At 42.2% G+C, this 27740-nt stretch overlaps 1 protein-coding gene across 9 annotated transcripts; it reads left to right on the forward strand.

Moving 5' to 3' along the window:
• Positions 1-201: 201 nt before the first annotated feature.
• On the forward strand, positions 202-27427 carry agfg1a (ArfGAP with FG repeats 1a). Of its 9 annotated transcripts, none has more exons than XM_021314738.2 (15): positions 202-566; positions 7991-8084; positions 10241-10356; positions 11250-11415; positions 12193-12355; positions 15023-15124; positions 15675-15746; positions 17036-17251; positions 17909-18095; positions 18390-18466; positions 21771-21875; positions 22186-22230; positions 24588-24740; positions 24893-24987; positions 26600-27427. In XM_021314738.2, the coding sequence occupies exons 1-15, from the start codon at positions 400-402 to the stop codon at positions 26657-26659; spliced, it is 1818 nt and encodes a 605-aa protein (XP_021170413.2). In that variant the 5' UTR covers positions 202-399; the 3' UTR covers positions 26660-27427. The 9 variants fall into 9 exon arrangements, with proteins under 9 accessions (XP_021170413.2, XP_021170415.2, XP_036005423.1 ...); XM_021314741.2 differs by having other exon boundaries at positions 205-566; positions 17036-17155; XM_021314740.2 differs by lacking the exon at positions 15675-15746 and having other exon boundaries at positions 204-566.
• Positions 27428-27740: the final 313 nt, after the last annotated feature.

Raw genomic sequence — 27740 nt, forward strand, 5'->3', positions numbered from 1 at the left:
ACAGCTTCCCAGAATAAAAGCGTTTCAAAGTTTGCACGCGCTTCTTATATGGCAAACGTTTATAAAATCACTGCGCTGTCACAATCTTTGTCTTTTTTTTAGGAACAGCAATAAATTATGTAACAGTTGTCAAGGGCGTAAAAAGAAGGAAGATAACGGGATATTTTTTTGTGCCAAAGCGGAAGTAGGTGGCGGAGCTTCCTCTTGTCTCCCGTGACGCGCATCCTGCAACTCCTTCGCTCGCGGAGACGCCAGGCGAGGCCGCCCCTGACAACACAGAGCCGCCCCTGTCTACCGTTAGCAGCGAGTCGGCAGCCGTTAAGGAGCACGGCCCTTTGTTTCAGCAGCCAGCTTGAGCCTCCCGGTGAAACCCCTCGAGCTGCGTGCGCGTCCTTCACCATGGCGGCGAGCGCGAAACGAAAACAGGAGGAGAAGCACCTGAAGATGCTGAGGGAAATGACGAGTTTGCCTCCCAACAGAAAGTGCTTCGACTGCGACCAGCGCGGCCCGACCTATGCCAACATGACTGTGGGTTCCTTCGTGTGCACCTCCTGCTCTGGCATCTTGTGAGTATCGAGTTGCACGCGGACGTAAAGGCACGGCTATATGGTGTTTCAAATATGGTGGTGGTGGGGAGCGAGCCAAAGCTGCTAGCGTCGGCAGGCTAACATTAGAAACCTTTTTCCAGAGAGGAGGGGGGTTACAGCGAGCGCGGGGTTCGCCGCTTGACATTGTCTGGCTGCGCTATCCTGGGCGGGGTACAGGAGTTGTCAGCACGACCACCCCAGATGCTAGTTACCTTTAGCTTCCAGTGCTAGCCAAGTGAACTTATCTGGCACCTGGAAGCTGCAGATAAGCCCGGAGCCAGACGCTGCGACCAGTTGCCCTCCCACTCTCCAATTACTTGGTGTCCATAAACTTTTTTTTTTGTACATATATACAAAGAGTCGCATTAACACACCTATCTTTTTAGTTATTGTAGCCATTGATATGTGTAAAATCCCCTCCCTTTGTGTGTGTGTGTGTGTGGTTGTTAAATTGACACCCGGGCGTGTCGGTGTCATGTTATTCTGAGAAGGACCGTGGTTATGCCATCATCATCATCATCATCATCATCATCATCAGCGCCGTATCTGAAATTTACGCAATGCATTTTTCTCGCAGTTGTGACGAGCATCGCAAGTGCGCTGTCTATTCAGTTGGCCGCTCAAGGTCCTTGATGGCAGCTAGTGAGTCAGCGGGGCTTAAAAACACATTGACTACACTGCGTGGTTACTGTGTAACTGCGTGGATTTGTTAAGCGTTGTGTTGCAGTTGTTGAGCCAGGCATCTGCAGCTTTGGATTTGGGATGAGCAGTCTTGCTCTCTCGCTCTCTTTTTTTCTTTTTTTTTTTCTCTCTTTTTTTCTAATTGCAGATATAATGCCTTCATGTAGCTGTTAGGGGGGTTAAAAAGGTGTTGGGTTGTCAGTGAATTGCAGTTTTGGCTTATTCAAGCAGAAATCCAAAGTGACAGAGCGACGGATCATCATGCTCTGTAGAGGGTTCCCAAACCTTTCATCCTGCGACCCCCAGAATGACAGTGTCACACTCTGGGGGGGATTATAAGAATAAAGTCATAATACTTTGAAAATGCACTTGTAATATTATGAATAAAGTAGTATTTTTTTTTTTTTTAAATAACTCTTACAAAAATAGTGCTACCTTTCTCCAGCGTTTATAATAAGGAATGTGATAGTTCCGGTTTCACAAATAAAGAAATACAAAATGCGTTTAGCGTCAAATCATGTCATGTCCCTGATTTAGACAATTTACTTTTTTTTTTTTTGTTTTGTTACAGTATACTGGGCCAACAAAATGCAGCAACATGAACATGATGCGTCTTGTTAATTAACGACGACTACATGATCTTAAATTTGATGGTTCATATTTTTTTGTGTCCGTAATTTCAAAAGAAGTGCGACAAGGCATTTTCAGTTTAATATTTCCATATGTAATTTTAGGTTGTATGTTACTACAATGGATATCTATCTATCTATCTATCTATCTATCTATCTATCTATCTATCTATCTATCTATCTGATAGATATACACACACATGTCTTTTTGAATCAATATTGTAAGATTACATAAACCTTAGATTTCCTTACAGTAGCGGCTGTGTGCTGTGGTCCTGCAATCGACAAGTGAAACTTACGTTGAATTCAGTCTGAGATGTTGCGCATTGACCCATGTGGCCTTCATTTTAATTGTTTGAGAAAGCGGTTCAGAAATAGTTTCCTGTGTGTCTGAGAGGTGCTTCCAGGCTCAGGAAGTGGTGTGGCCCCACTCGACTGCTACATCAGCAGCATGTGATGCATGTGTGCAACAGGAAGTGGCTGGGACAGCAGGTCACCCGTTTTGTCTCTCTCGTCTCTGATTGTTTGGCGTGACGGCGCGCTCGCAGGAGGCCGCTTCTTGATCGGATACAGATTAGTGTTGATTTGAGTCGTTCTAGTGGTTTTACGTGATTTCTCTGGCACAGTGGTGAAGGAGGGTGGATGGAGGAGCTGGTTTTCTGAGAGACTCCATGCTCTGGAGGTTTGTCCTAGTGAAAGATGTCCTGCATGCCAGTCCTAATACTTGTAGTGCAGAAAATAAAACTGTCACATGCTGGTGGTATGGCGGGGGGGCTGCCAGCAGCAGCCAGGAAGGTGAATCATTATTGCACTGGTGAGGGGCCACCCCTGTGTCCCCTCTAAGGACTGCTAGTTTTAGGTGAAAAGAAAAGGATGCAGTCATGGTCAACTTTGCATTTCATACAAACAGCATTCAGTTCTGAGACGCAGCCTCTGCGAGCCAAGGACGCACAGGTTTTGTGGGCAGCTTCACTGCAAAAGACAGAGGCAGCTGCTGACTGTGTCACCGTGTGTATGTTCAGTCGCCTTGCAGTTTATACCAGAGTTATTTTCTTAATTTTTATTCTAAGAGTCAGGTAAGGGACCTAGAGCTGGACGTGGTGGCAATAGAGCATCTAGAGTGTTTCTAGTAGCATCACAGATAAAGTCAGGCCCTTGAAAGCGGGCTTTGTTCACATATAGGGCTGGACGATATAGAAAAAAATCAGATTGATCGATTTCGATAATTATCAACAAATTCAAAACACATATTTAAAGAGCAGCCCTGGCCATTTTATGCTGTTGTTTAGCGACTCACTTTTAGATACAGAAACACACAAACAATGAATTCAAACTTGATTCAACCGACTTTTTAACAAAACTGCAACTTTTTGAAGAAAAAAAACGTGCTCTCTGAACTCTTTAAAGGGGCGGAGCTTTGTGGATCTGCCTTTGTGATTGGTTGGATGTAATGACTATAATATTAACCTACATGGCTAGAATGCAAAAGGAAGGAAAACTGTTAACTTTTTATTGACCCTTTTTTTTTCTATTATCGATATACGTCTATCGATCAATATATATTGTATCGTCCAGCGCTATTCAGACATCATGTTATTATTTTGGCTGACTCTTTACGAGCTATTATTCAGATTAACAGCATATCGGAGACAGGAACCCAACAGTTGCTTAAAAAGTCAATTTTTGGTATGTATTTTTAACTATTTCTTTTAGTTCCAATTGTTTAGTTCCAGTCTGGGCAGCTTCACGGCTGTGACTCCTTTAGGGCCGACGGCGGCGGCGACATCACCACTTTTTTTTTCTTTTTTTCCTCCCTCTTCTTCCTCATAAGTACCAGCTCCCTCTTTTAGTTGTGGTTATTAAAAGGGTGGTGTTGGAATCTGCTATGTAAACACATTCCTGGCGAAGGTGGGGACCTTCCCAGGAGGAACAGCCCTTACAATGTCTCTTTCTGGTGAAATGCTCCTGGCAGGAAGGAAGCCCACTAAGGCCTACGCGTCCTGAGTAAGCACGGACACAGAACGCCACGAGGCGGCATTAAACACGGCCAAGTGTCACACACGGCTGATGTAATAAGTACCTGCCAGGCACTGTTTAAAGTTTAAAATGTTTTTTATTTTTTTTTTTTTATGATGTTCAAGCAAAACATCGGCTTAATCAACGATTATTCAAACAACTCAGTTTAGATTTAAAAAGTGTTTTTTCTTAAACGGTTACTTGAGGCTTGCTGCACGCTCCTCCACACTTATGGGCTTATATTGCCAGCTTCTTTCACCCCGGAGCTGTGTCAGTATGCAAATGAGTCCATGAGTCTGTGGCTCAGCTATTCGGCCAACAGTAGAGACAAGGTCATAATTATTTTACTGCGCAATATGTGATGCTATTTTAATCCGCCGTGCCACTCCGTGTACACGGAGGGAAACCGGGCGGACCTCCGCCGCTTGGAAACGTGGAGCAGACTTTGCCGATCGCGGCAGAACTGAGCGAACAGCTGATCCCACCTGACGCACGTGTAATATACTGTGCGTGGAAAACGAGCTGCCATGACGGTAGATTTAAACACATAGTCAGTGTCTGCCTGTTTCTTCAGGATCGCGTTAAACGCAGGCGACCAAATGAACAAGCAATGCTGTCGGTGGGAGCGCAGCAGATGGAGGCGTTCACGTTGCATCTCAACCTGTAGGGCGGCGGGACTCTTTACTCCCCGTTTCTGACCCAGTTTCAGCCGGATTAGAACAGGATCTCATCGTTTACCTTCCTCGGGGCGCTGAAGGCTCGCTCGAGTATCACAGATAGAAGCGCGCAGTTTTGTCACTGGTTTCAGGAGATTTATTGGGTTTTTTTGGGGGGATAAAAGGTTTTCAGTTGTGCTGATCTTTTTGAAAGTCAAGAACAAGAAAAAAAATTCACATTTAGTAAGTTATTTTTAATTCTTTTTTTTTTTTTTTTTTTAGAGTTAAGCCATGAATCTTTGCCTTTTACAATTAAGTGATTTAGTCGGTGTTTTATTTCCAAAGTAGATCCTGTAGATATGGGTTTTTGTTTTGTTTTTGTCATTTGTTGTATCCGTTTCCACAGGAAGCCGCAGAAAGACTCAACCGAACAAAAGCAGATAAAACGTGGGGAATCCCTCGTCTCCGTCTCGAGTTCTCGCATACCGTACAACCTGCGTGGCGTTTGCTGCAGTCACCTTCGTCCAGCCTGTCTGTCATCTCTGCCGACTGCAACGCTGAGTGACGGCGAGTTAAACCGACTGAACGGCAGGAGATGGAGCGAGATGAAAAGTTATGAGAAAGTTGCCGCCTGTCAATAATTTAGCAACCTGCTCTAGGGTTTCACTCCAGGTTCCGGCCTGGCTTTGTGCAGAACACGGCGATCCTGTTTCCTAGACAGCTGTAACACGTTACCATATTTCGCTTACTAAAGTAAGAAAAAGTCAACACCTCAAATGTAAGCATTCCCTTAATGCTGACACATGGTTGTCACATGTCAGCCAACAACGTAGCGTCCAGTGTCAAATAGTAAATAATCCGACAATCTGATGTATAAAACCCGGTATGGAATCAAAACGCTGGCAACACCTCAGTATGGCAGTCAGAGAGGGCAGAGGTAAAAATAGTAGAGGCTGTTTAAGACTTTTAGGCTAAAAATAGGAAACTAAGACAGAAGTGTAACGCATCACAGGGATACAAATGTCTGGAAACAGTAAACTTCTTTATATCCTATTTAAACGTCTGCACCGTGCTTAGATTGCTGATGTTGGATTACTTACCTGCACTTAATGCCTCTGTTATAGATGCACAATATGATTGATATCGCTTCACCACATTCAAATGTTGACCTGTTTGAGTTTCGCTTTCAGTGAAAGACTCATAAAGATAATGTAGCTAATATTGACTTTCTCTCGCCTCTCTTTCATGTCTTCGGGCCGTGCAGTGCAAGCTTGTCTGTATTTTATTTATTTTATTTAATATTTTATGCCCTGAAAGAATATATTGTTCTTGGTACATTGTGATGACATGCTGCTGACACCCGGGTGGCTAATATGTCAGCGACATATTTTAAGTTAAATGTTTTCCACCGTCAAGTTTCTCTGTCTAGTAAGCTGCAAATCGTGTCGGGGCCTTTGTTCAGCCAGTTTGCAGCAACAGGTGGGGCAGGGGCAGTGCTGGGACTCTGTACTCCATGAAGCCAAAGCAATCCTTAGTGACTCTGGCACGTTATCTGGCTTCCGAACCTTTTAACAAACCTTGGTAAACCTTCATCCCAACATCCAGGCCCTGCCTAGGGCTGCACAGACACTGGGGCTGTCATGAAACTAACATCTCAAACTTCATAGGATACTAGGAAAAATACCCAATACCATTTTCAATACCGTTGCAACGTCTTTTGAAGGCACAAGTTTCTTTCTAGTTAAGAGCAAAAAGTATAATTGATTACAATATGAATCCATTTTTACCATCAGGGCGGGACCGATAAGCAAGAGGAAATATTGTAGTATTTAAGTGTCACTTCCCGTGTTTCGCAAAACGATAGATAAGATAACACCTAGCTTAAGTGTTTTTATCCTGTATGGAAGTGTTTACTTTTGATTCAGTCCTGCAGTTATTTTGAATTTTATTATAATAGCTTATCTTTATTGTACCATTGTAACATACAAAACGTTTTCTACCGTGTAAACAGGGATTTAATCAACGCACATATATTTAGCAGCAGCCCTGAACAATTTCTTAATTTCTTCAGTGATCAACTGCAGTAGCAGGGTAGGTTTCTGCAGGCTGTTATTTTTTTTGGCTTCAGTCTGGCTTACCCCAACCTTAAAATCTGTTATTATTAGCCACATTAGCCTCGAATACCTTTTTAAAATGAACCAGAAAAGTTATGGAGGGGATGCACTGTTTCCGTTTTGTTTGTTTGCCTTCAACTATTTAGCCAACTCAGCCATCAGCTGTTCAACATCTTCCTGCGTTGATTTGCGGCGCAGTAAAAGGAAACGATGCGTCTCAACAATAGAGCTCTGACTGACAGAACCCCGTCTTTGGGCTGCCTCTGTCCGTGAAGCTAATATTTAAACAGACAACATTAGCTTATGTCAGCCGGGAGGTTTACTACTCCACTTTTGGAGATACAGGAGCTTTACTTACCTTTTTTACATGCGCTCAAACATCAGCGCCATAGCGTTAGCACAGCTAGCATGTGGCGTCATTCAGCATTTCCGTTTGTATCGATTTGGACGCAACAGAGTATCTTTGGATAATACTTTTTTTTTTTTTTTTTTAGCATCCATTATATCGAGATACTGATTATTTTGACAACTTAGAAGAAGTTGCCTGTGCATATTCTCAGTTGTCCGGGTCATCGCAACAGCAAACAGGAGGCAACCAGATCAGTTCTTTCTGAAAACGTTGTGACACCTATCCCGGAGTCTGGCGGCTCGCACCCTCATAGACGTTCTAATCCTATCAAGATGCTCTCATTTCGCCTCCCTCAAAGATGGCGCTCTTTGTTTATAACTGGTGTGCTGTATACTAAAAGTAAGAATTATGATTATTATGCAATGACTTGTATTTATTCAAAACTGCATTGACTTTGTTTCTTATTCGTATTTTTGTACACACACTGATCGGTTTTCCTTTGCTCCGTTTTTTTTCTGTGATAAATAAAAATGTGTTTTTATTATATTTTTTGTCCAAGCTCTGATGTGGGTGCCCTAAAGTCCCAGTTGAAATGTTCTGTTTGTATGATAAACCTTTGTTCAGCTCCAAAGACAAACAGGAGACGACCTTACGGACTTATCAGAGTTAGTCTAACTTCGAGAAAAACATAAGCCTGCCTGTTTTTGTCTAGCAGTTAGAAAAACATTTTTGGCGTTGTCTACTTAGCCTATGAGCTGTGACCTTTATAAGGGAGAATGAGCAATGTTTGATTGGTTTCTTTTCCACTTGAAGTTGACTCAGTTGCACAAGCGGCCTGTCGGCTTGTAGCTAATTAAACGACCCGGGGGGGGGGGGCTGTAGAGTACATCAAGACGAGGCTTTCATTTACTGTGTCCTGAAATCAAATTGACCCCAGTTTTAATTTCTCTGCCCGCAGACGAGGACTGAATCCACCCCATAGAGTTAAGTCTATCTCCATGACAACGTTCACGCAACAGGAAATCGAGTACTTACAGAAACATGGCAATGAGGTAAGCATGCCGGGATTCTGCTCTGTTGCGCAACACTTAATTCAGTTATTCATAAAGTCCTTTTTTTTTTTTTTGGTTTACCTGATTTACATTGGAGCTGATGCTTAAAAGTATTTGAGTAAGATCACAAAAGGTTAGATTTATGCATCAGGGAATGGTCTGCGTTTAGCAAACCAGCTACAGGACAAAGTGCCACGTTTTTATTAATAATTATCAGGGAGTCTCGTTATGAAATGTTAGTCATTCGGCCACTCACAGATCCACGAGGAAACCAAGAAACCAAAGTCCATGGAGTCCGTCGTCACATCCCTGGTAAACAGAATAATAGATCAGCGCCACCAGGGACGCACAGTTTAATGTAAGCAGGAGGCAGACAGACAGACAGACAGGAGACTCAAGGCCGGGACTGATGCTTGTGTCCTCCGAGGCTGGAAATATTACTCCATCAGGTTGCTTTAGAGCACTTTGATTGAGAAAAAAAAACCTGATACAAGGTTCAAACTATCAGCTGACGTATTTCTGCCATCAGACTGTTTTGCTCTGTGTGTCGGGTATTTATCTTGGATTTTGATATTCTGCTCTTGTTGTCTTCATAAGCGTAAGCCTGTCTTAGTGAATTCAGATGTCCCTGAAAAGTTTGCTTTGGTTTCTAAGTCCAAGGGAACCTCTTATGTAGATTAATTACAGACAGATGGACTTGCAGCTAATGAAAAGTCAAGTTAGGTTTTTGCAGAAATTTTTATTTTACATTAGACGTAATAAAATGTTTTGTACTATCCAATGTATTGGCCTGCTGCAAAGTGTGCTCCAATATCTGCACAGCTCATGCCTTTAGCTCTTGGTCGTGCCTCCTTTTAACATGAATTACTGCATTAGTGCTGCATTGCATCAGTGGTCAGCCTGCAGCTCTAAGGTGTAAAGAAACCACAGGGTGCTCTAACAGCGGTTTTGAGCATTGTTAGCTCTGCTTTCTCTCATCTTTGCTGGTACAAAATGGGACATAGATTCTCTAGGTTTAGATTAGGCTGGCCACTCCAGCAAAGCGACATCCTGTTCATTTCCGCAGATATTAGTAGTTTTGGTAGCGTAGGAAGGAACAATCAGGATCTCCATAATGTCCGTCAGCAGAAGGAAGCTCGAAGTGCTTTAAAGTTTCCTGGTACATGGTTTTGCTGACTTTGGACTTTAGAAAACACGGCGGACTAACACCAACTGATGACATGGCTTTTACCAAAAATAAGCACAGAATGTGGAAACTTCACTCCGGGCATTAAGCAACTTGATTTCTGAATAAAATGCAACATTTAGTGGAGGGTGCCATTAACTGTGTGCCACACAACTGTCAATCGGCAGTCATTGTCTGCACCTATTTTGATCAGATCTTTGGACATCTATTAAATGCATGTATTTTTTTATTTTTTTGTTCTTAGTGAGCAATAAGTTTAAGCAAATGTTTGGCATCTTTTTTTTTTAATTAGCAACACGTCCTGCTTAGCGTTACGTTAGCGGTGGAAACTTAAGTTCAGTTAGAGAATAGTCGCTCGTCCTACCAAAGACACAGAGCAATCAAGCGGCATCTTAAGGCTTGAATAGGGGAGAGTGTGAAGGACCTCCAGAGATACTGTCTTGAGTTAGCTGTTAAAGTTCATTTTAACAAGCTTCATCTAGACGTGTGCAGGTACCATCTCTCCGTCAAAAGCCAACAGAGTCTAAAACCTCTGCTGATTGTTTGTCTTGCGCTAACTCGGTTTGTTATTAACGCGGAAAGCATTCCTGTTTTATCTGACTCTCCCACAAGCACAGCTGACGCATCCCCGCCTCCAGCTGTTGGCAGCGCTTGCATTGCATTATAGGATATGTAGTGTGATTGTTGCAAGAGGTATGCTGATGGGCCATTAATCAAAAATATACACAATTATAAATGTACTGGAAACCAGCATCATAGATAAAAAGCCTATATGCTGCATCTATAAAAAAAATGTAGATTTGTTCATTGAGGAAGAAGTTAGTTCTGTTTATCCTATTGGCTGAGCTATAGTTTTGATTTGATTTGTTTCTGTTGTCATCCTTTAACCCTTGCTCAACAGTTTAAAGTGCATTAATATGTCAGAGTGGAGCCTGCATAACACAATTTCTCCTACACTTCTACGTTGCAGGCATGTAAACAGATCTGGCTCGGCCTTTTTGACGACAGAACCTCGTCAGTCCCAGACTTCAGAGAACCACAGAAAGTCAAGGAGTTCCTTCAAGAAAAATACGAGAAAAAGAGATGGTGAGGGAGTTTTTTTTTTTTTTTTTTTTTCCGAGCAGACGCCTGAATGACTAGGTCTGAGCTCTGTCCTGACATGAAGCTTGTCTGAGTTTTCCTCGTTTCTGGCACGGGAACGTCTCAAAGGCAGCACTCAGCCTCCAGCAAGCCACTCAGCACCCCCTCCTTTAGTGCGTTGAATGTAGGTCGCTACAGTCAAGCCGCTCTAAATGTGCTATGGTGACCCCAAGAAGTTGAAGGATTAATGAAATTGACATATTAAACCTTTCGCCCTGTCAATATCATTCTGATACTAGCGTTATGTCTAATAGGAGCTATTATTTAATGCAACCGGAAAATTAGGCCATTGTTAATTTTTGGTTTTAAAAGCAAAGATTAGTAATGTCAAAAATGAAGCTTTATGCAATTGGACACAACAACAAGATGCCTGAATATTATAAACACTTTTTATCCCTAGAAGTTGAGAAATTAATCGAGCAAATGCACCTGATGAAGAAAGAATTATTTTTAGTTCCTCTTCTGGTGTTTAGTCTCTGAAGGCTGACCAAAATGAGAGCAGGAGAGAAAGTGCTGCGTGTCTCTGCATGCCTCTTTTGGTGCAAACAGGCATTTTTCAGCCACATGCGTCGTTCTTCTGGAACACACAAAAACCCCATTATATTTTTTTTTTTTTTACTGTTGTAGATGTTATTCTTCTAGTAATCAGGAAAAACCTTCTAGCTTATTACAATTATTATACCAACAAATACTAAAGTGTCATTAGTTTACATTTTAAGTTAAAGTAATTGATATAAAGTTTCTACAAACACATCCGGTTTGATAATATTTCTAATACTGGTCATTATTGTTTTAACATTATTGTTATAACGTGGTTCGTACATTATCTGCTTCCAAAGGTACGTACCTCCTGAACAAGCCAAGGTTGTGGCGTCGGTCCATGCTTCCATCTCTGGTTCCTCAAACAGCAGCACCAACAGCACCCCCGAGGTTCGGCCGCTTAAATCTCTGCTGGGGGAGTCGGCCCCCGCTCTGCACCTGACTAAGAACACCCCACCTAATCAGGTGAATATTGGCCGCACACGCTCACAAACACTTCATCACAAAAGAGTAGTGCTTGATTTAATAAAAAAATAGAAAGTGCCGGCTGCCTAAACACATGATGAGCCAATGGGATCACATCATCGACTAACTGAAAACGAGCTTTATTGTAATCGGCTACGCCACGTGGAAACCTGCAGTGACATAGAAGTGCTTGTCGTTGCTGTGTTCTTTACACAAAATGTCCTTGTTTACGTTGTCTTGTCAGAAAAATGCTTAAGTGTTTCAGTTGTAAAAGCTTGCCTAATCAAGACCCTTTTACATTTGATTGGGTGGTTTGGTAGTTTACAGTTTTTATTGTTTCCAAGAGCTTAGGAAGAGCTACGTCCACCTCTATAATGACAGATCTATTACCGGTGTAGGCTAGGGGTCAATTCAAGCTGCTGGCTGAAGCCATTAGCTCGATTTCTGCCTCTCATTTGTGTATCCTGCTTTCTTCTCTCTACCAACTTTTTACTATGATCGTCTATTGGAGTCTGCAAGAATTTAGATAATGTTTCGATCACCAAACCGCTTCCCAGCACAAATATCATGCAAAGATAGAAATCTTAGGTATACAAACTGGAAAATGAGTTTTAAGTCTGCCATTAGCTTAGGTAGAGTGACGTTTTCCTTGGTTTTCATGTTGGTCATTGGGCTAAAATAGTTCCAGAGCTCATTTTCAGGTAAACACTGTGTACTGGGCAACCAGCGTAACCATAACAAAGTAATTTTTTTCCTCATGTTTCATGTCTCCACCAGTCTCCAGTGGTGGGCCGTGTACAACACCATCAACAGCAGTTCCTTGAAAAGAAGTTTGACCTCCTCAGTGACTTGGGCGGAGACATCTTTGCAGCACCAGCCAGCGTGAACACAGCCGCCAGCTCCGGCTTTGCTAACTTCGCACATTTCAACAGCCAGACAAGTAAGAACCCGACTGATTTCGTAAAAAACAAAACAAAAAAAAAAGTTCAACAGGTGTTGGGAGCTAAAATATCTGATGCATAAATATGCAGAGAGAACACTGAGATGTTTAAAATATCCCAGTTTAAACATCACAGATGACAGTTTTCTACATGGCAGGTAGTTGAGTCTATGTGCAACAATTGCTTGTTGGACGGCGTCGGCACAGATGCTATTTTTAGGATTCCTCTTCTGTAAAATTTCTGGTTCTGAATTTGAACTGGAAGGAGAACAGAAGTTGCTGCCTTGAACAGCCGTTTTGCTATCTGCCTTAGATAACAGCTCCAGCGACAGCTTTGCCCGCTGTCCTCATCAAGAGCTCATTCATGCTCTACGTGCTTCTCAGACATATTTCAATTGTTGTTATCTTAATTAGCTGCTAAATGCACCTTCATAGTACTGTCGGGGCTACATAAAGGACTAATGGAGTTGATTCTGTTTGTTTTTCTCTGCCTCTTTAATTTGCACAAACGTAAACAGGTGGAACTGCATGAAATGGACGACGAGAACTGGAAGAAAAAGGCAGAGGAAAAAACGACTGAAGCTTTTTTTTTTCTATTTTTTTTTAATAGATCAAACGGGTTGGAGGACCGTCGAGGCTTTTCAAATATTTGCAGACTTTCTCTCTGGTTGCGTTTCCACACAGATAAAGTTGCTGTGTTATCATACGAGTTACCCAGCTGCAACATGAAGGCACATATGCCTGAATATAACTAATTTCTTTCACCGTTTGAACTGTACAGTTACGTGGTTTTGACCAGTTAACCCGAAAGGTTGCATCATGATGGGCTTTTGTCTGAAAAAATGTTTGTTTTTAGTAGAAATGCTCCTAAAAAGCATGTCTCTGAACTCCAGTTCCTGCTGTGCTGCCACAAAAAGAGGAACCCAGTCTGATGGGGGGGGGGGATTACTTTCAAAAGGTTCCTGCTGTTTAAAATCCTCTTTTCAGGCCTACTGTGGGACATGGTGTCCTTCTGAAAACTTTTCATGGTGTAATCGCTGCCGCTAACAGAGCAGGAAAGCAACCTGTTGATTAACATGAAAATAATGATTCACCTCCACAGTTTCAGTGGGAACAGAAGAAAGGATTGGGCTGGGAAACAAACTGCCCATCCAACAACTCATGTCATCAAAGGCATGGCTCAGTGATCCGAATCAAACATTACATAGAGTCATTACTCAAAGCACAAAAGCTAAAATTCTGTTTCTCAAAAATGGAAAATAAATATTGACCCACATAATAAGTATGTCCATGTCCTGTTCAGTATATGCCACCGATACATGGTCGTGGTTCCTTCATTCATGATGAATCTTCCCGTGGTTCTGCTGAGGTGTCGAGGAGGTCCAGGCTGCTTTGATGGCTTAAGTGTCTCATCTTCCTCCTGACATCACTCCATAGTTTCTCTGTGGTTTAGTTGCTGACCAATCAGGCGCTGCAAAACCATGGTCATTAAAGCAGACTGTTAGCAGTTTAGGCTGGTTGCCAAGTACTGCTGGAAAATAAAATCTGAATCTCTATACAATCTCTCAGGAGAGGAGCGCGTGAGGTGCTCTATCATTTCCTGGTAGCAGCTATGCTGACTTTGGATTGAGAAAACACGTGTCCCAAATCCCTCCTTCCCCAAATCACCACTGACCGTGGAAACGTCCCACTGGACTTGAAGCAGGTTGGATTCTCTGCCTCTCCGCTTGTCTTCTAGACTCTCGGACTTTGGTCCTCAAATTAAAACTCACTTTCATCCTAAGAGAGAACTTTCAGGGGGAAAAAACAAGGAATGCCACAGTTGGAGCGCATTTCCTGGATATGTGTGTACCGGCTCCAGCTACAGCACACGGCTTGTGAACCGTCTCCACACTTTTTCCTTCCACTCAACTTTCCAATATGCAGAGATAGAGCCAGCTTCCTACCAATGACTTTTTGTGGTTTACCCTTTTTGTAGAGAGTGGGTGTCAATGACTTGTCTGTAGACAACTATTAGGTCAGTAGTCCTATAATTAGGGCTATAACACAGTCATAACATTTCTATGTTAAAACCCCTTTTTCGTTAATCGAGTAGTCTCCCTTTTTGAGTGACTAATCCGAAATTAGTTGAATCTACCAGGATGTGACGGCTGTTTTTAAGCAAAAGGTCATCCTATGTGGAAGGGGGTTTTGTTAGCACTTGTTTATTAGCCATTCACGTGTTGGAAACCCACTAGCAGCTGCACGTTTAAACAAGGAATTCTGGGCTGGGAAGTGTTTTGCCGGAGGTCGGCGACAAATGTAGCAAAACGTTGGATCCAGTTAGGCTAATTTAAGTGTTTAAAAACGTCCCCGATTACACCCTGCTTTTTTTTGTTTTAACAGAAGCATCAGCTGACCAACAAAAGCTGATCTGCCTACATAATTTGTTCAGTGTCTAAAACCCGTTCAATATAACCACGTTACAGAATAACGTCAGACGCTGAAGTACCTTATGGTTAATGGGTTGAATGTGTACATTTTGCTGGAGTTCATGATCGCTCGTCTCTCATATTTATCCATTCACCTATGTTGTCTAAATCCATCCATCACACCCCTCCCCTCACTTTATTTTTTCTGTCTTTTGTTGCTCATCTGTCCATCCGACTGTTGTCACCTCATCACCAGCTCCAGCAGCACAGAATGTCAGCGCAGGTGCCGGATTTGCTAATTTTGATGCGTTTGGGAGCACCCCCGCACCCCAAGCCTCATTTCAGCCTCCGACCACAGGTAGAGCAAGCTCATTTCCACGCTAACATTAACCAATCGGCTTCACTTCTCAAAGACAAACGGGCTAAACAGAAAGAAGCTGTCTTCGCCAGCAGCGTATTGTGACGCATGTTCTGAGTGAAATCCTCATTTCTGTTCAGTTTAGCTGCTCTAACACATCTTCAGCTTCCTAAATTCTCTGATCAGTTCTGATGCGTACAAAATAAAATAACAGCATGCTCTGAAAGAGTATGTGAATGGCCCCTTTTGTTTCCATTCACATACTCTTCCAGAGGAAAACAGGAAGCTATTATGTGCTGCATTGCCCCCTGCTGGACTGTCTCCATGTGAGCTTTGCTCGCTGCCATTTCTGTTGCACCACTCATTCTTTTTGTCTTTGAACGACTGTCTGTCCACCTTGTGGTGCTCACACTTTGCTCCAGGAGCAGTTCATCTATGTCAACATCTTAATTTTCACCACTTGTCTGATTGCTTCTATTTTTTTTCCCTCTTCCGTTGTCTTTTTGCTGCTTGTTGCACCATTTCCCCTCCTTTGATTTCTCCCTGCCAGCGTTCTCTGTGCTCTCATCCAGCCGCAGCGTGGGTGAGTTCACCGCTGCTCTGCGTCTCCAGAGTTCAAACAGTAAGTCTCTCTCTGGGCTTCCCTTAGAGCAGCTTCATCATCGCTTTCGTGTTGTCATCCTGATTTTTTTCTTTTCCTTGATGTAACTGGTGTCTCAGTGGGTTGCTGTGCTTCTTGTTTGGCTATAAGAAGTATAGCTGATCATTTTCTTGACTTTAAGATTGATTGTGTGTTCCAGTTGGGTTTAAAAGCTGTAATCCGACTTCTTTTTCTAAAATGTCGACTGGGAAATGCCTCCTCTTAAAAATACTACATTTATTTCACCTGTTGATAAAATATTTGTTTTCTTTAACCATATCAGCTGGTAATTCATCAGTAATAGATTAAAAACAAAATTGGCTGGATATTTAAGCTGCATTTAGCCATAAGATGCTTAGAGAAAAGAGCTAGTTGGCAGAATTTCTAAATACAGCTTTACTGTTGTTTGTCCTGCAAACCTACCTGGAGACTTCCTGTCTGTAGCAGGCTCATTGTAGTAGCCAGAAATGGACACAAAATAAATAAACTCTGTATAATCTCTGTTTTGTTGGATAGTGCATTTCTTTTCTTCAGGTTTAAAATAAAGGGGGTAAGAATAAAATTGATTTTAGTCCCAGTTAGATTCCTAAAGGAGAGAAGCACTTAATTCAAGTTTATGTAAAAGTCACACCATCTTCACCAGCCCAAAATTTAAAATGCAGCTAAACGCATCACCTTGTTTTTCAACGTTAAAGTGGATCAACGCTAGGGTTGGTTTGATGCCATTCCCAGACCCCAGTTCTACTTCAGAGGAAAGCCCCAGAGTTAGCAGCTCATCTTCTTACGTCTCTTCTAATACAGGATGAAACAAAAAAGCATCTTCGTTTGTGTTGGACAGCACCAGTGTTTCCTGTTGCTCGGTTTACTCTCTTCCATAAAAGATACATTTGTTTTTTTTTTACTTGAACAAAGAGGAGGTATTGTCAAGATTTTTCCCCCTACGTCACCATATTTAGACTAAAATAATAATTCTTCTTCTCCGCATGAGCTAAAGGGGTCATGTCTAACGGAGACATTAAATCCAGAACGTCTTCCACACACCGGTTTCTTTGTTTTAAGCTGTTAGTCAGTAAAAAGCTGTTAGTGTGGGCAATGGTTGCTCACGTTCCTTTAGGTATTGCTGGTCTCCCCTCCCCCCCAGCGTAGCTCGGTCCAAGCTGTCCCCTCCATTAAAAGATTCTTCTCTCGCTTGCCACTCTGTTTTTAAATTTTTCTCAAACTTTCCAATCAAGGCCTCCCTCGTGACTTTTTAATTCCTCTCTTCCATGCAGGTAGCGCCTCAGGGGGACTAGCAAATGCCAGTTTTGCAAATTTTGACAGCTTCCCCAAATCGTGTAGTGCTGACTTTGGAGCCTTCAGTTCGTCCTCCCAGAGTAACTCCACAGGAGCCGGTAAAGACGTTGTACAGAGTACTAACGGTGCCGCCGATAGATACGCAGCCCTGGCTGACCTGGATAACGTGTTTAGCTCTGCCAAAACAGAGCAAGGTAAACCTCTAACGCCCAGCCTGTTTTCTAGATCTTAGCTGCCAGGGCAACAGGATCACATAGAAATAATAATAACAAAAAAAATACAATTAAGACCTGCTTATAAACCCGAGGATTCAACCCCTGAGGTTTTTTTTTTTTTTGTTTTTTTCTTGCCAAGGAAAGGTCATGCAGACGCTTTTAAATAAAAGCGAATTTGTATACACTGTTGTACCGATTTTGGAAGTTTTCAAACAAACACTGAATTTCGATCACTGCTTTACTGTAAATCAATGATCCGTTTTATTTATCGGTACAATTTCTTTCATCTCTATGTATTACCCTGGCCTTATTGACACTGAAGCAGCCTAAATACAGTCCACACGCTGCTCCGTTCTCTTCTCTCTCTAAAAAGTGCCATCCGTCTGAACATATTAATGACACCGGGTCAGAATCCTGGCACCACAGCCTCTTTGAGTTCTCTTGGGCTGGCTTTAGTCTATTCTCTTTATCCATTTTCACTAATTTGCCAATAACTTGACGGTTGTTCCCCCTCCTTTTTTTAATAGGTTAAATACGGCTCTTGGGACCTTTTTGTTTTGTGCCGTTCAGAGTGAACAGACGTGTTCCTGGAAGGTAAATTGAACCCGGCTCTTGTGTCGTGTGCTCCTCTTCCAGGAGGCGGTATTCCTGGAGGCGTGAGCTCTGCCGCCGCGGCCTCGGCAGGAGTTGCTGCTTTGCCTCAGAAGCAGCCGGCAGGTCTCACTGGGGGGGACCGCTACGCTGCCCTTGCAGAGCTCGATACTGTCTTCAGCCCCTCAGCACCTGCCACCAGTGTTTACAACACCTCTAGCACTTCCCAAGGGTAAAAATGCAGCACTAAGTGCACATGCTTATGAGGCAGGCTGGATGTGTTTGTATGAGCAACTGTCTCAGTGTTTCTTTTTGTTTTTATTTCTGCATATCATCCATGAAGTGTTTATTTTTATGGCCATTGATAGACATAGACTGAGTTTTTATCAGAGCACGATTACAGGGTTTTAATGTATCGGCTGATTATGAACCGTAGGAGTGGGACAGTTGGTATCTTTGAATAAAGCTCCTGTAGGAAAAGCACTTGTTTCTCACACACGGCTCAATCCTTTGACTTTTACTGCAGTGGTGTGTTTGGCTCAGAGACGGTGGCCTCAGCACAAGCACAACAAGCGATGCCCAGCATGCCCCACGGTTTTGGAGGTAAGCGAATCTATTTTTGTTACGAATACGATGGCAGGAATGAAATATGGATCATAAGACGTGTGCTCAAAGCGCTGATGTCACATCACTCGGTGGCAGTCCTTGACTGAGTGGGAGCCCGTGCGAACCCCTGCTTTTGAGGCCAATACCTGTTTTTCTGTGCAAAAGTTTCAGGCAGGTATAAAAAAAAGGGTTTTCAAATAATAAAATTTATCTCAGAATCTCAGAGTGCTTCAATTAGGACAAGAATAAAACAACACAGGAGTAAGATTAGCAATTAAGTTTTCCTAAACAGGGTTGTCTTGGGTCCAGACTCTTCTCTTTCTCAGCTGTGGTGGGAGGTTATTCCAGAGCTGGCGGGGCCGAGCAAAGGACTCTACCCCCTCTGGAGGAGCCAGCCGCTGGGCATCCTGAGGGAGTGGATGGAGGTTTGGAGTTGAATGAGCTCTGGTAGATCGGATGAACTTTAGCCGCTGATGCATTTTTGGGTGAACAGAAGAATTTGATACTGAATCCGAAACAGGAGCCAGTGGAGAGAGTATAGGGTGGTGTGATATGCTCATACTTTCGTACCTGTTTTGGATATGCTGTAGATTTTGAATATCTTTCCATGTAAAAGTCCCCTGCAGTAATTCCGCCTGGAGAACACAAAGACATGAATACATTTTTCAGCATCAAAGTGAGAAAGAAGTGGAGCAGATCTTAGCGATGTTGCGATGATTTAAAATGAGGTACAGGGTCCTGGTCAGGATGGCTGGCAGCGCCGCGTGCGCGCTCGTGTTGTTTCAATGCGTCTCTGGATGCGTTCCCGCAGCGGAGCGTCACGTAGCGCAGCTCGAAGGGGGCTGTTCATCAAGCTAATGAAAGCTAGCGTTTGCATCTGTTGTTCAGCAGGTTATCGATACTGACTTTTCTATGCTGCTCTCAAACGTCCGCGTCGTACGGACTGTTACCCTCATTTCTAACCAGCGTAACGGTCTAATTTCAGCGTAATTTTGACACGTTCCGTTACACTGAAGGTCTAGAGAGAACCCTGACGTGTTCGATAGATTTACAATTTGCAAAGTGACTTTGCATTTACAAAATGCAAAGTGAGCGAACAAAAAAAAAAAATCTAAACCTCATCAATATTTGGTGTTACTACTAAGGTTGTCACGGTACTAAGCTTTCAAAGGCGATATGATACTAAGATGGCCAATACCATTTCTGATACCTCAGCAACATTTATTTGAAGGCACAGGGTTATTTCTGGTTAAGCACAAAATATGTGGTTGATTACAATTCGATAAATTAGGGAAAAGCAAATAAGTGGGGAACATTTCAGCCCTCGTTTAGAGTAATATCTAATTAAAGTCTGTTTGGCTAAAGTGTTGATATGCTTTGTGGAATTATCTTTGATTCAATATTAGAATTTATTTTATCAGAATCTCTTGTCTTTAATGTGTAGCTGTGTGCTTCCATTTGCCTTTCAATTTGCTTTTGATGCAGACAAATTTTACAACTGGGGAACAAATAAAGGATTCTATACTAAAAGTTTTACAAAACAAACGTGGCTCTGTCTGGCGCTTTGGAAATATATTTTCTACAGTGTAAACAAGGAGCTGGTCTGTGTAAATTTATTCAGCAGCAGCCCTGTTTGATTTCTGTCTTTCTGGTTATTTTGTATTATATTTTCTTTAGTGACCAACTATAGCGACTACAGTTTTGTAAAATTTTCTGCTTGAATTGTCAGCTCCGGTCTGGCTCCACCATAACCTGTTATTATTTGGCCAATTAGCCTCCAATAGCTTTACAACTAAACGGAGGAGTAATGGAGATGGGCAGCACCTGTGTGTCTCTGTTCTTCGCCTGTATAATCAGCCGATTATACCAAACAGGCGCTAATGCTCAGCAGGGTCACATGTAGGTTGACGCAATCATTACCTGAAACAGAAACAGCTGTGTAGAAGGCTTAAAACTGGCACACTGAGGAACTGCCACACCCAGTTTTGTCTTTAAAAGTTTCTGGTCAGAGGTCAGTGTGGCAAGACTGAACACAGCAGGAAGACACAAAGTGGTTACACTGCATCAGCAAAGTCTCTCCTAAACGAGTGTTTCAACGCAGAGTGGTGTTTCACGGTTTGCTGTTCAAGCTCTTTTGAAGAAGCTCAAAGAAACGGGCAAAGATTGATCAAAGATCCAAGGAAAGTTAGTGCAGCAGATGAAAAACACATGAAGCTCATTTCCCTTTGAAAACAGAAGATATCCAGCAGAACCATCAGCTCACAGCTGGCAGCAGTCAGTGGGACCCAGGTACACTCATCCACTGTCCGGAGAAGTCTGGCCAGACGCAGTCTTAATGGAAGAGTTGCAGCTGAAAGCCATACCACCGGTTAGCCGCATGTGCTCTGGACTGATGAGTCAACATTTGACATCTTTGGGTGGAGCAGTAGGCAGATTGTTTGCCGTAGGGCTGGAGAGCGATACGAGCGCCAGCAGACAACAGTGAAGCATGGCGGAGGTTCCTGGGCTTGTTTAAGGCTGCACCTCTGCAAATGGAGTCAGAGATTCCATTAGATTACTGGTGTTGAGAAATAAAGGGATTTATGGGATTCCATAAATAGAGATGGATTTGAGGAAGCCTACATCCACAGAGAATCTGTGATTGGTTCTCCAAGGTGTTTGGAACAGTCTAGCAGCCGAGTTCCTTCAAACGCTAAGTGCAAATGTGCCTCAAAGAACTAATGCTGTCTTGAAGGCCAAAGTTGCTCCCACCAACTACTCATTTGATTTGGATCTCTCTTCTGGTCATTGGCTGCATTTTCTATTGACGGAATTAAACTATTAACACTTCAGTCATTGAAACCATTCTCAGTTTACAGCATTTTTTTCATACCCGCCTAAAACATTCGCACAGCACTATAAATCAATCCAGTTACATTACTCACTCGGGTCACAGCACAGGGCAAGTTGTCCAACTCCAGTGTTTGGACATGCAAGGGGAAAAAAGTGATTGAGAGTTTGTGCCGCCTCCCAGCATGGAGAGCCATGTTGTCCCATCACTTCTGTAGATTTATGCAGTATGTTCTCTTAGGACTCTTTACTCACTTTCATGTGTCTTTCTAATTTTTTTCAAATAAATTGGGAGGCTTTGAGGTTCTTATAAAACGTCATTATCGGCTCATTTCATCTGAAGCACTGGTATTTTGCGTAATTCATCTAAACGCTGCTGTTTCATTAAAATGTTTCTTTAGGCCTTCCTCGCTTGTTGTTCTGTTTCTCTCCTCCGTCCAACATTGCGTAACGTGCCGTTTTCGTCCTGCAGGACCATCAACTAATCCGTTCGTAGCTGCCGGTGTCGCCCCTGCAGCTGCTCCCACCAACCCGTTCCAGTGCAACGGCGGAGCAGCCAACGTGGCAGCTGCAGCAGGTCTGTTCCTGTGAATATATCCGTGAATCCTGTTTCTCAGCAAGTGTAGATGTTAGGATGAGATTCTACGCGTGAGGTAAACTGAACAATTATTCAGCGAGTGAATTATTCATTGAGCCTGCCGAAGGTTGTTTAGGAATTTGGAGCGGATGAGAAAATTCAGAGTTGAATGAAAATGTAAGAAGTCGTAAGTTAAAGCTACACAGACTCCCATTGGAATGGACATCAGTGTTTACATTCTCTACAGGATAAGGCCATCTGTAAAATGCTAAGTTTGAGACTGACTGTATATTTCTATCATGCTGGACAGGCTTGATGAGTGTCCTTCATTGGCAGGGTTATACCCCCACCTTTGGTAGGTTGCTTTGAGGTGTTTGCTTACTTTTCTACTTGTGTGCTGTGAACTGAGTGACTAATATTCCTTGGGATTAACCTACTTCATCATTAGCTGAAAATGCAGGTGTTGTGTATTTAATTAAAGAAATTAATCCCTTCTGTTGTGGTTGCCACTTCATCTTTATTTACAGGATGCAGCTATGCTTGGATTTATACTCTGGTTACTCCTGGTGAAATCATGGCTTCTTTTTCAAACTGGAATGTTATTTTGTGCTTATTTAACTTGTCCCTTTTTAGCTAGTATTACTATTGGTAAGTAATATATTTGCTAGGGTTTGTAAGCACTGAGCTTTTGGTGATGCATTTATTTAAATGGTAGAAGCGTTAAACAGCTGTAGCTTTGCCATCTACTAGAATTGTACAGCGTTAGTCAGGGTGAAAGATTATAGTGGATTTACCAACAGATAGGTGGCCTACAGCGGACTAAATTTTGCCCTTAAACTACCTCACTCCTTAATACTGTTGGCTTGATAGAAGAGTCATTGATGAAGTATTGTGCTGCAGGAATGAAAGGTATTGGACTCTTGGCTTTAGGTGAGTGTGGTGCTCTTGGATTCATCTAGACAATAAGCATGAAGTGAAGGTGGTACAAGAAGGGGATGTATTGTGCAAAAAAAAAAAAAGGTGTCCTAGGGAAGAGCTTTGCAGCACCCAGATCTCTGCTTTTGTCTTGATACCTTGAACGTCCCGGCAAGTTAGATTTACAAAGCGTGCGGTGTGTGAAACTCCTACTTTAGAGCTGATATATGTTCTACCTCCATCATTTACTCACTTTAAGGCTTCAGCGGTGAAACCAGTTCAGAGCCAGCAGGCTGAGCTGCTGTATAGTCTGCAGCTCTGGTGACTCCCTCTCAGCAGTGAACAACTAAGATGTAGTTCGCCAACTAGAGATTATAGAAAACAGCTCTTGGATCTGCCGATGTCTGGCTTGTAGATTGCCTGTTCCTACAGAGAGCTGGGAGAACTAGACCTTTGTCACTGAATGAATGTAATTTTCACCGTAAAGAAATTTCTGCAGGGAAAATTGTGGTGATAGAAGTAGACTTTTGAATGCCGACAGTAGTTTCAGAGCTTTTTAATGGCGTTGGTAGCATCGCTGTAAAAGCAGTTTTGGCAGATCTGATGCTGAGTTTGAAGTCTGGGTGAAGGAGGCGATGGCCCCTGAGAGCACCAGGGTTGCTGGGTTCGTTCCATTTTCTTTTAGCAGCTCTCAGATTGCTGCACTTTATGAGCCAATTGCCAAGAGTGAGGCAGAAAAGAGCAATTTGCCTTTTGGTGTCAGTTAAAAAAAGACTTCAAAAATGTCTGGTCTTTTTTATTTCAGTCAAGAAGTCAGTGAAAGGAATATTGAGTGTAGCACATGTTTTCTAATGGCTCAGAAGGCGGTCGTATCTAATGCAGTTTGATCCCAGTTCTTACCTGCATGCTCACAGATGCTGAAGTCAAGTTTCTGGCTTTCTTGTCTGAACTTATCTACAGTGACTCTCAGAAGTGGACAAACCCACATTAAAGTGCCAGGTTTTTGTTTGAAAAACTTGATGCTTTGATAAATGTCGACATTTTTTCTTCACCTTGTAATGTAAAATATTTTGTACAACTCAAATGTAATCTAAAATCTCCCTATTCTTTCCGGTGAGAGAAGGAATCCTTGGGCCACAGTTATAAAAGGTATATTTGGCACAAAATACAACAATAAACACCACAACAAAAACCACGTAGTGGAATATGGTGGTGGAAGCATCATGGTCTGGAGTTAATTTTCTTCAAAAGAAACAACACTTCTTGATTTATGATTCCCTCAGACCCTGTGTGTTTTGGCCCAAAACCTTCAGCTGTCTGCTAGAAAGCATGACTCCAAATCAACAAAAGAATGACTTTGAGATGAAAATAAAACCTTTTTTAATTAACCTTTAATAAGGCGAGAACTGAATTTGACAGTAAATCTGTTTAGGATCACCAGAAGAGGGCTGTGGGCAAACTAATCCTAACAATCCGAAGTTAGAGTGGGCAAATATGATCAAGTCAAGATGAGGTCACTCAGACTCAAAAGAAAACTAAGATGGGTCTCATTATTTTCCTTCAATGAACCTGGCATTTTAATGGTGTCTTTGGGATAGTATTTATTTTTAAAGCCCTGTGTGCAGTTATTATATAGGGCATGCTGTTTTATAATTTCCTAGCATACTCCTGATGTTTGCTGGTTGTTGCATCTCGTGTGCGCTGACGATCATCCTTACATGAACCGAAAAACGGTTTTCTTAACCTTTTAAACCTTTTTTTAAGTCTCGTACCCTGTTGCTTGCTGCTGTGTTGCAGCACCCTTTGGCACAGGCTCCATGAGTATGCCGGCAGGATTTGGAAATGCTGCCGCCTTCAGTCTCCCCACCAGCTTCAGTGGAACATTCCAGCAACCCTTCCCTGGCCAGCCCCCCTTCACCCAGCCTCCTGCGTTTCCTCAACAGCCCAACGGTAGGTATCCGTGTTTATGGAGATCATGTAAGCAGTTTTGTGACATTACGCCTAAATGCTCCAGGCTGACTAACATATTGTTAGTAGCTTTATGTCTGTGGTCTGTTTGTGTTTTTTCCTCACATATCAAAAGCTGATTGGTTGTCTTTCAGGTGGAGGATTCCCTGCCTTTGGCCAGACAAAGCCAGTCGTGACTCCCTTTGGGCAACCGATGGCAATGCCAATGGTCCCTAGCAACCCCTTTCTGGTTAGTATGATGATGAATAAAATATGACACCGGATTTATTTCATTATTTAAAAACATTATCTACACAATAAATAATACATGTGGTTAAACCCTGTTAATGGGTCAGCTATACAGTGTCTTGAAAAGTATTCACCATCTTTGCTTTTTGCAGATTTTGTCACATCCCAAGCTGTAATTTAAATGTTCTTAATCTTGTTTTTTGGGAGGGATCTGCACAAAATAGTCAAGTTGGTGAAGAGAAAGGAGATGCATAAGAAAGAATAACATTTACATATTCTCAAAAGCTGTTAGTTTTTATGAACAGGGATTTTGTTTTAAGGTCTGCTTGTTGATGACCAACTACTGATTAAATAATGATGCAAAAAAAAAACAATAATCAAAATGTATCCAAGGAACCTTTTTATTTTAATATGGAGTCCAGAATGATACCAAATTTACTTAGTTTCAAGCTCCTCTTCACAAAGACAATGGATTGCAGTATTACTTGAAGATGTTTTTGGAAAACATCTTACCCAGTTTTTTTGGTGTTTCTACAATGGGTAATATTTAAAAAGCCAAACCTGTACTTGATTCAGCGCTGATCTGAGAGTCAAAGATGCCTCTTTGACCTTTTCTACATGTGTTAAAAAAAAGGGGGGGGGGGGGGTATTGTATGGTCTGCATATATTAGGACATACATCTATGTACAGACGTAAATAATTATGAAATCTTTAACATGGGTATTTGAATGGAGCCTTGTGGGACTCCGACAGAGCAGTCAACATAGAGTGATCATGAGAATTAAGGAGCATTATTTAGTGTGCTTATAGTTCTCTTTTAGCTTCTCATTAGTAGCTTATTCTAAATAAATTTATACTGTCAAATTCAATAAATTAGAATATTATTGCAAAGTTAATTTATTTCAGTTCACTAAATAATACACATTATATAAACGATTTACAGACTGTTTCAAGCTTTTATTGGTTTTAATTATGACTGTTGTTCATTAACAGCTAATGAAAACATTTTAGATTAGAATATCATATCAAACTAGTAAAAAAACATTTCTAATACAAAAATGTGGGATTCATGAAAAGTATGTTTAATACCTCCTTAATGGTTATTTTCAAAATGTACTTTTACTGAGCCAAACAAGCCTCATCATAATGCATATTCTAATTTATTGAATATGACTGTAGAGCCTGGCCAGCCAGACTAAGTTTCGCTTCGCTTTACAGCGAACAGAGTCTGGAACTGCTCCCATAGAGCCCTGTTCCCTGATACCGACCAATCACAGACGTGGGCGGGCTTTATATGTTTAGTGACATGCAGTCTAGCACATGCGCACAGACTTCTTCTCTTTGGCCAGACCCAGGTCCGCTAATCTTTCAAAAGACATTCTTGGTTCTTTCCCTTTTACATAAATATACACCGTGTTGGAAATAATACCTGGTATCTTTGTTTTTGTGACAAAAACGACAAGAATCATTCACCGTAGTCTCCATGGGAACAGCTCCAGACTAACTTCAGCCGTATTGAAGAGAGGCATAAGTCAGTCTGGCTGTCCTGTAGTCATTTTGATGCTACTCTGAGTAAACAGTATTTTTGAGCCTCTTCCCTTCTCTTATTCCAGGGTGGAGCTCCGCCTGCTCAGTACCCTGCAGGAGGCTCGTCGACTAACCCCTTCTTATAGCGATCCATCCCGTCTGCTGCACTACAGGGTCAACAACTGGCGCGCTTGCACCTATTGCACTGTTCCGTTTCACCAGTAGCTTTAAAAACACAATGTTTGTAAAGAATCTGTATTTCCTATCGCAGTTTGTCACAAATTAAACGATGTGCGAGACGACGGCGCTGACGCCGTCTGCGAATACAACGCAAGGAAGAGGGGCGTTTGCCGAGGGAGAGGTTGATCCTCTCTCCGCTGTTTAACCTGTGAACTGGCCTGAGCCACAATGTATAATCAAACTGGCTGAAAAACTAAGTTATTGCATACAGTATATCATTCATTATGCTGCATTTCTGTACATATGTTTGTTTTTTTCTCTCCTTTAGGACGTTAGCTCTTTGTGCATATCAGTATTTGTATAACATACGATTTGTTAAGACAGGGCTGTTGCTTGGGTACTGCCAGTTTCTGTATTTGTAAAGATCTAAACTGTTTGTGCTGAATCTTTTCGGGTAAAGTCTTCTAAGGGAAACCTTCGGTTGTTGAAAACTGAAGTAAAGCGAATGCCGCATCGGAGCGATGGCCACGCTGTTCTGCCGCCTCCCTCCCTCCCTCCCCGCTGACGGACACCCTGGTCCCAACATTTGTGAATGACTGAACCACACACCCACGCGGCGAAGCAGACTGACCGACGGACTGAAAAACCACTTTCATGGGGAAAATAAAGAATTTTAAGTTAATGTGTAAATATATACAGAATATATATTAAAATGAATTTTAAGTAAGACCAAACGACTACAGCATTCATTTACCAATGTGCAGGTGCGTCTTAATGAAGTAGAATATGGTGGGAAAGTTGATTTTACTTCAGTAATTCAATTCAAAAAGAGAAACTTGTCATTTAAAGGTTGCCTGCAGAGGGAACTGTGTCGTGCTCCAACATTTGTTGGTAGATGGCTGCGTTGACGGTGGACCCAAACACTGTACAAACCGGCAGATGACTCACCATACTCACCCTAACCCCACAAAAAAAAGAAAAAGCCCAACAATAGAAATTTCCCACTGGACCTCAAGCAACTTGCATTGTGTGGATTTCCACACTTCA

The sequence above is a fragment of the Fundulus heteroclitus genome, chromosome 18 (genome assembly GCF_011125445.2).
Source record: "Fundulus heteroclitus isolate FHET01 chromosome 18, MU-UCD_Fhet_4.1, whole genome shotgun sequence".
NCBI classification, from domain to species: domain Eukaryota; kingdom Metazoa; phylum Chordata; class Actinopteri; order Cyprinodontiformes; family Fundulidae; genus Fundulus; species Fundulus heteroclitus.

Bases quoted from the DNA above. Each gene is read 5' to 3' on its own strand.
- agfg1a (XM_021314738.2), top strand. From the start codon at position 400: ATGGCGGCGAGCGCGAAACGAAAACAGGAGGAGAAGCACCTGAAGATG. The intron at 12,356-15,022 runs GTAAGAACCCGA...CCTCATCACCAG, and splicing joins ACATTTCAACAGCCAGACAA to CTCCAGCAGCACAGAATGTC. The intron at 21,876-22,185 runs GTCTGTTCCTGT...CATGCTGGACAG, and splicing joins CAACGTGGCAGCTGCAGCAG to GCTTGATGAGTGTCCTTCAT.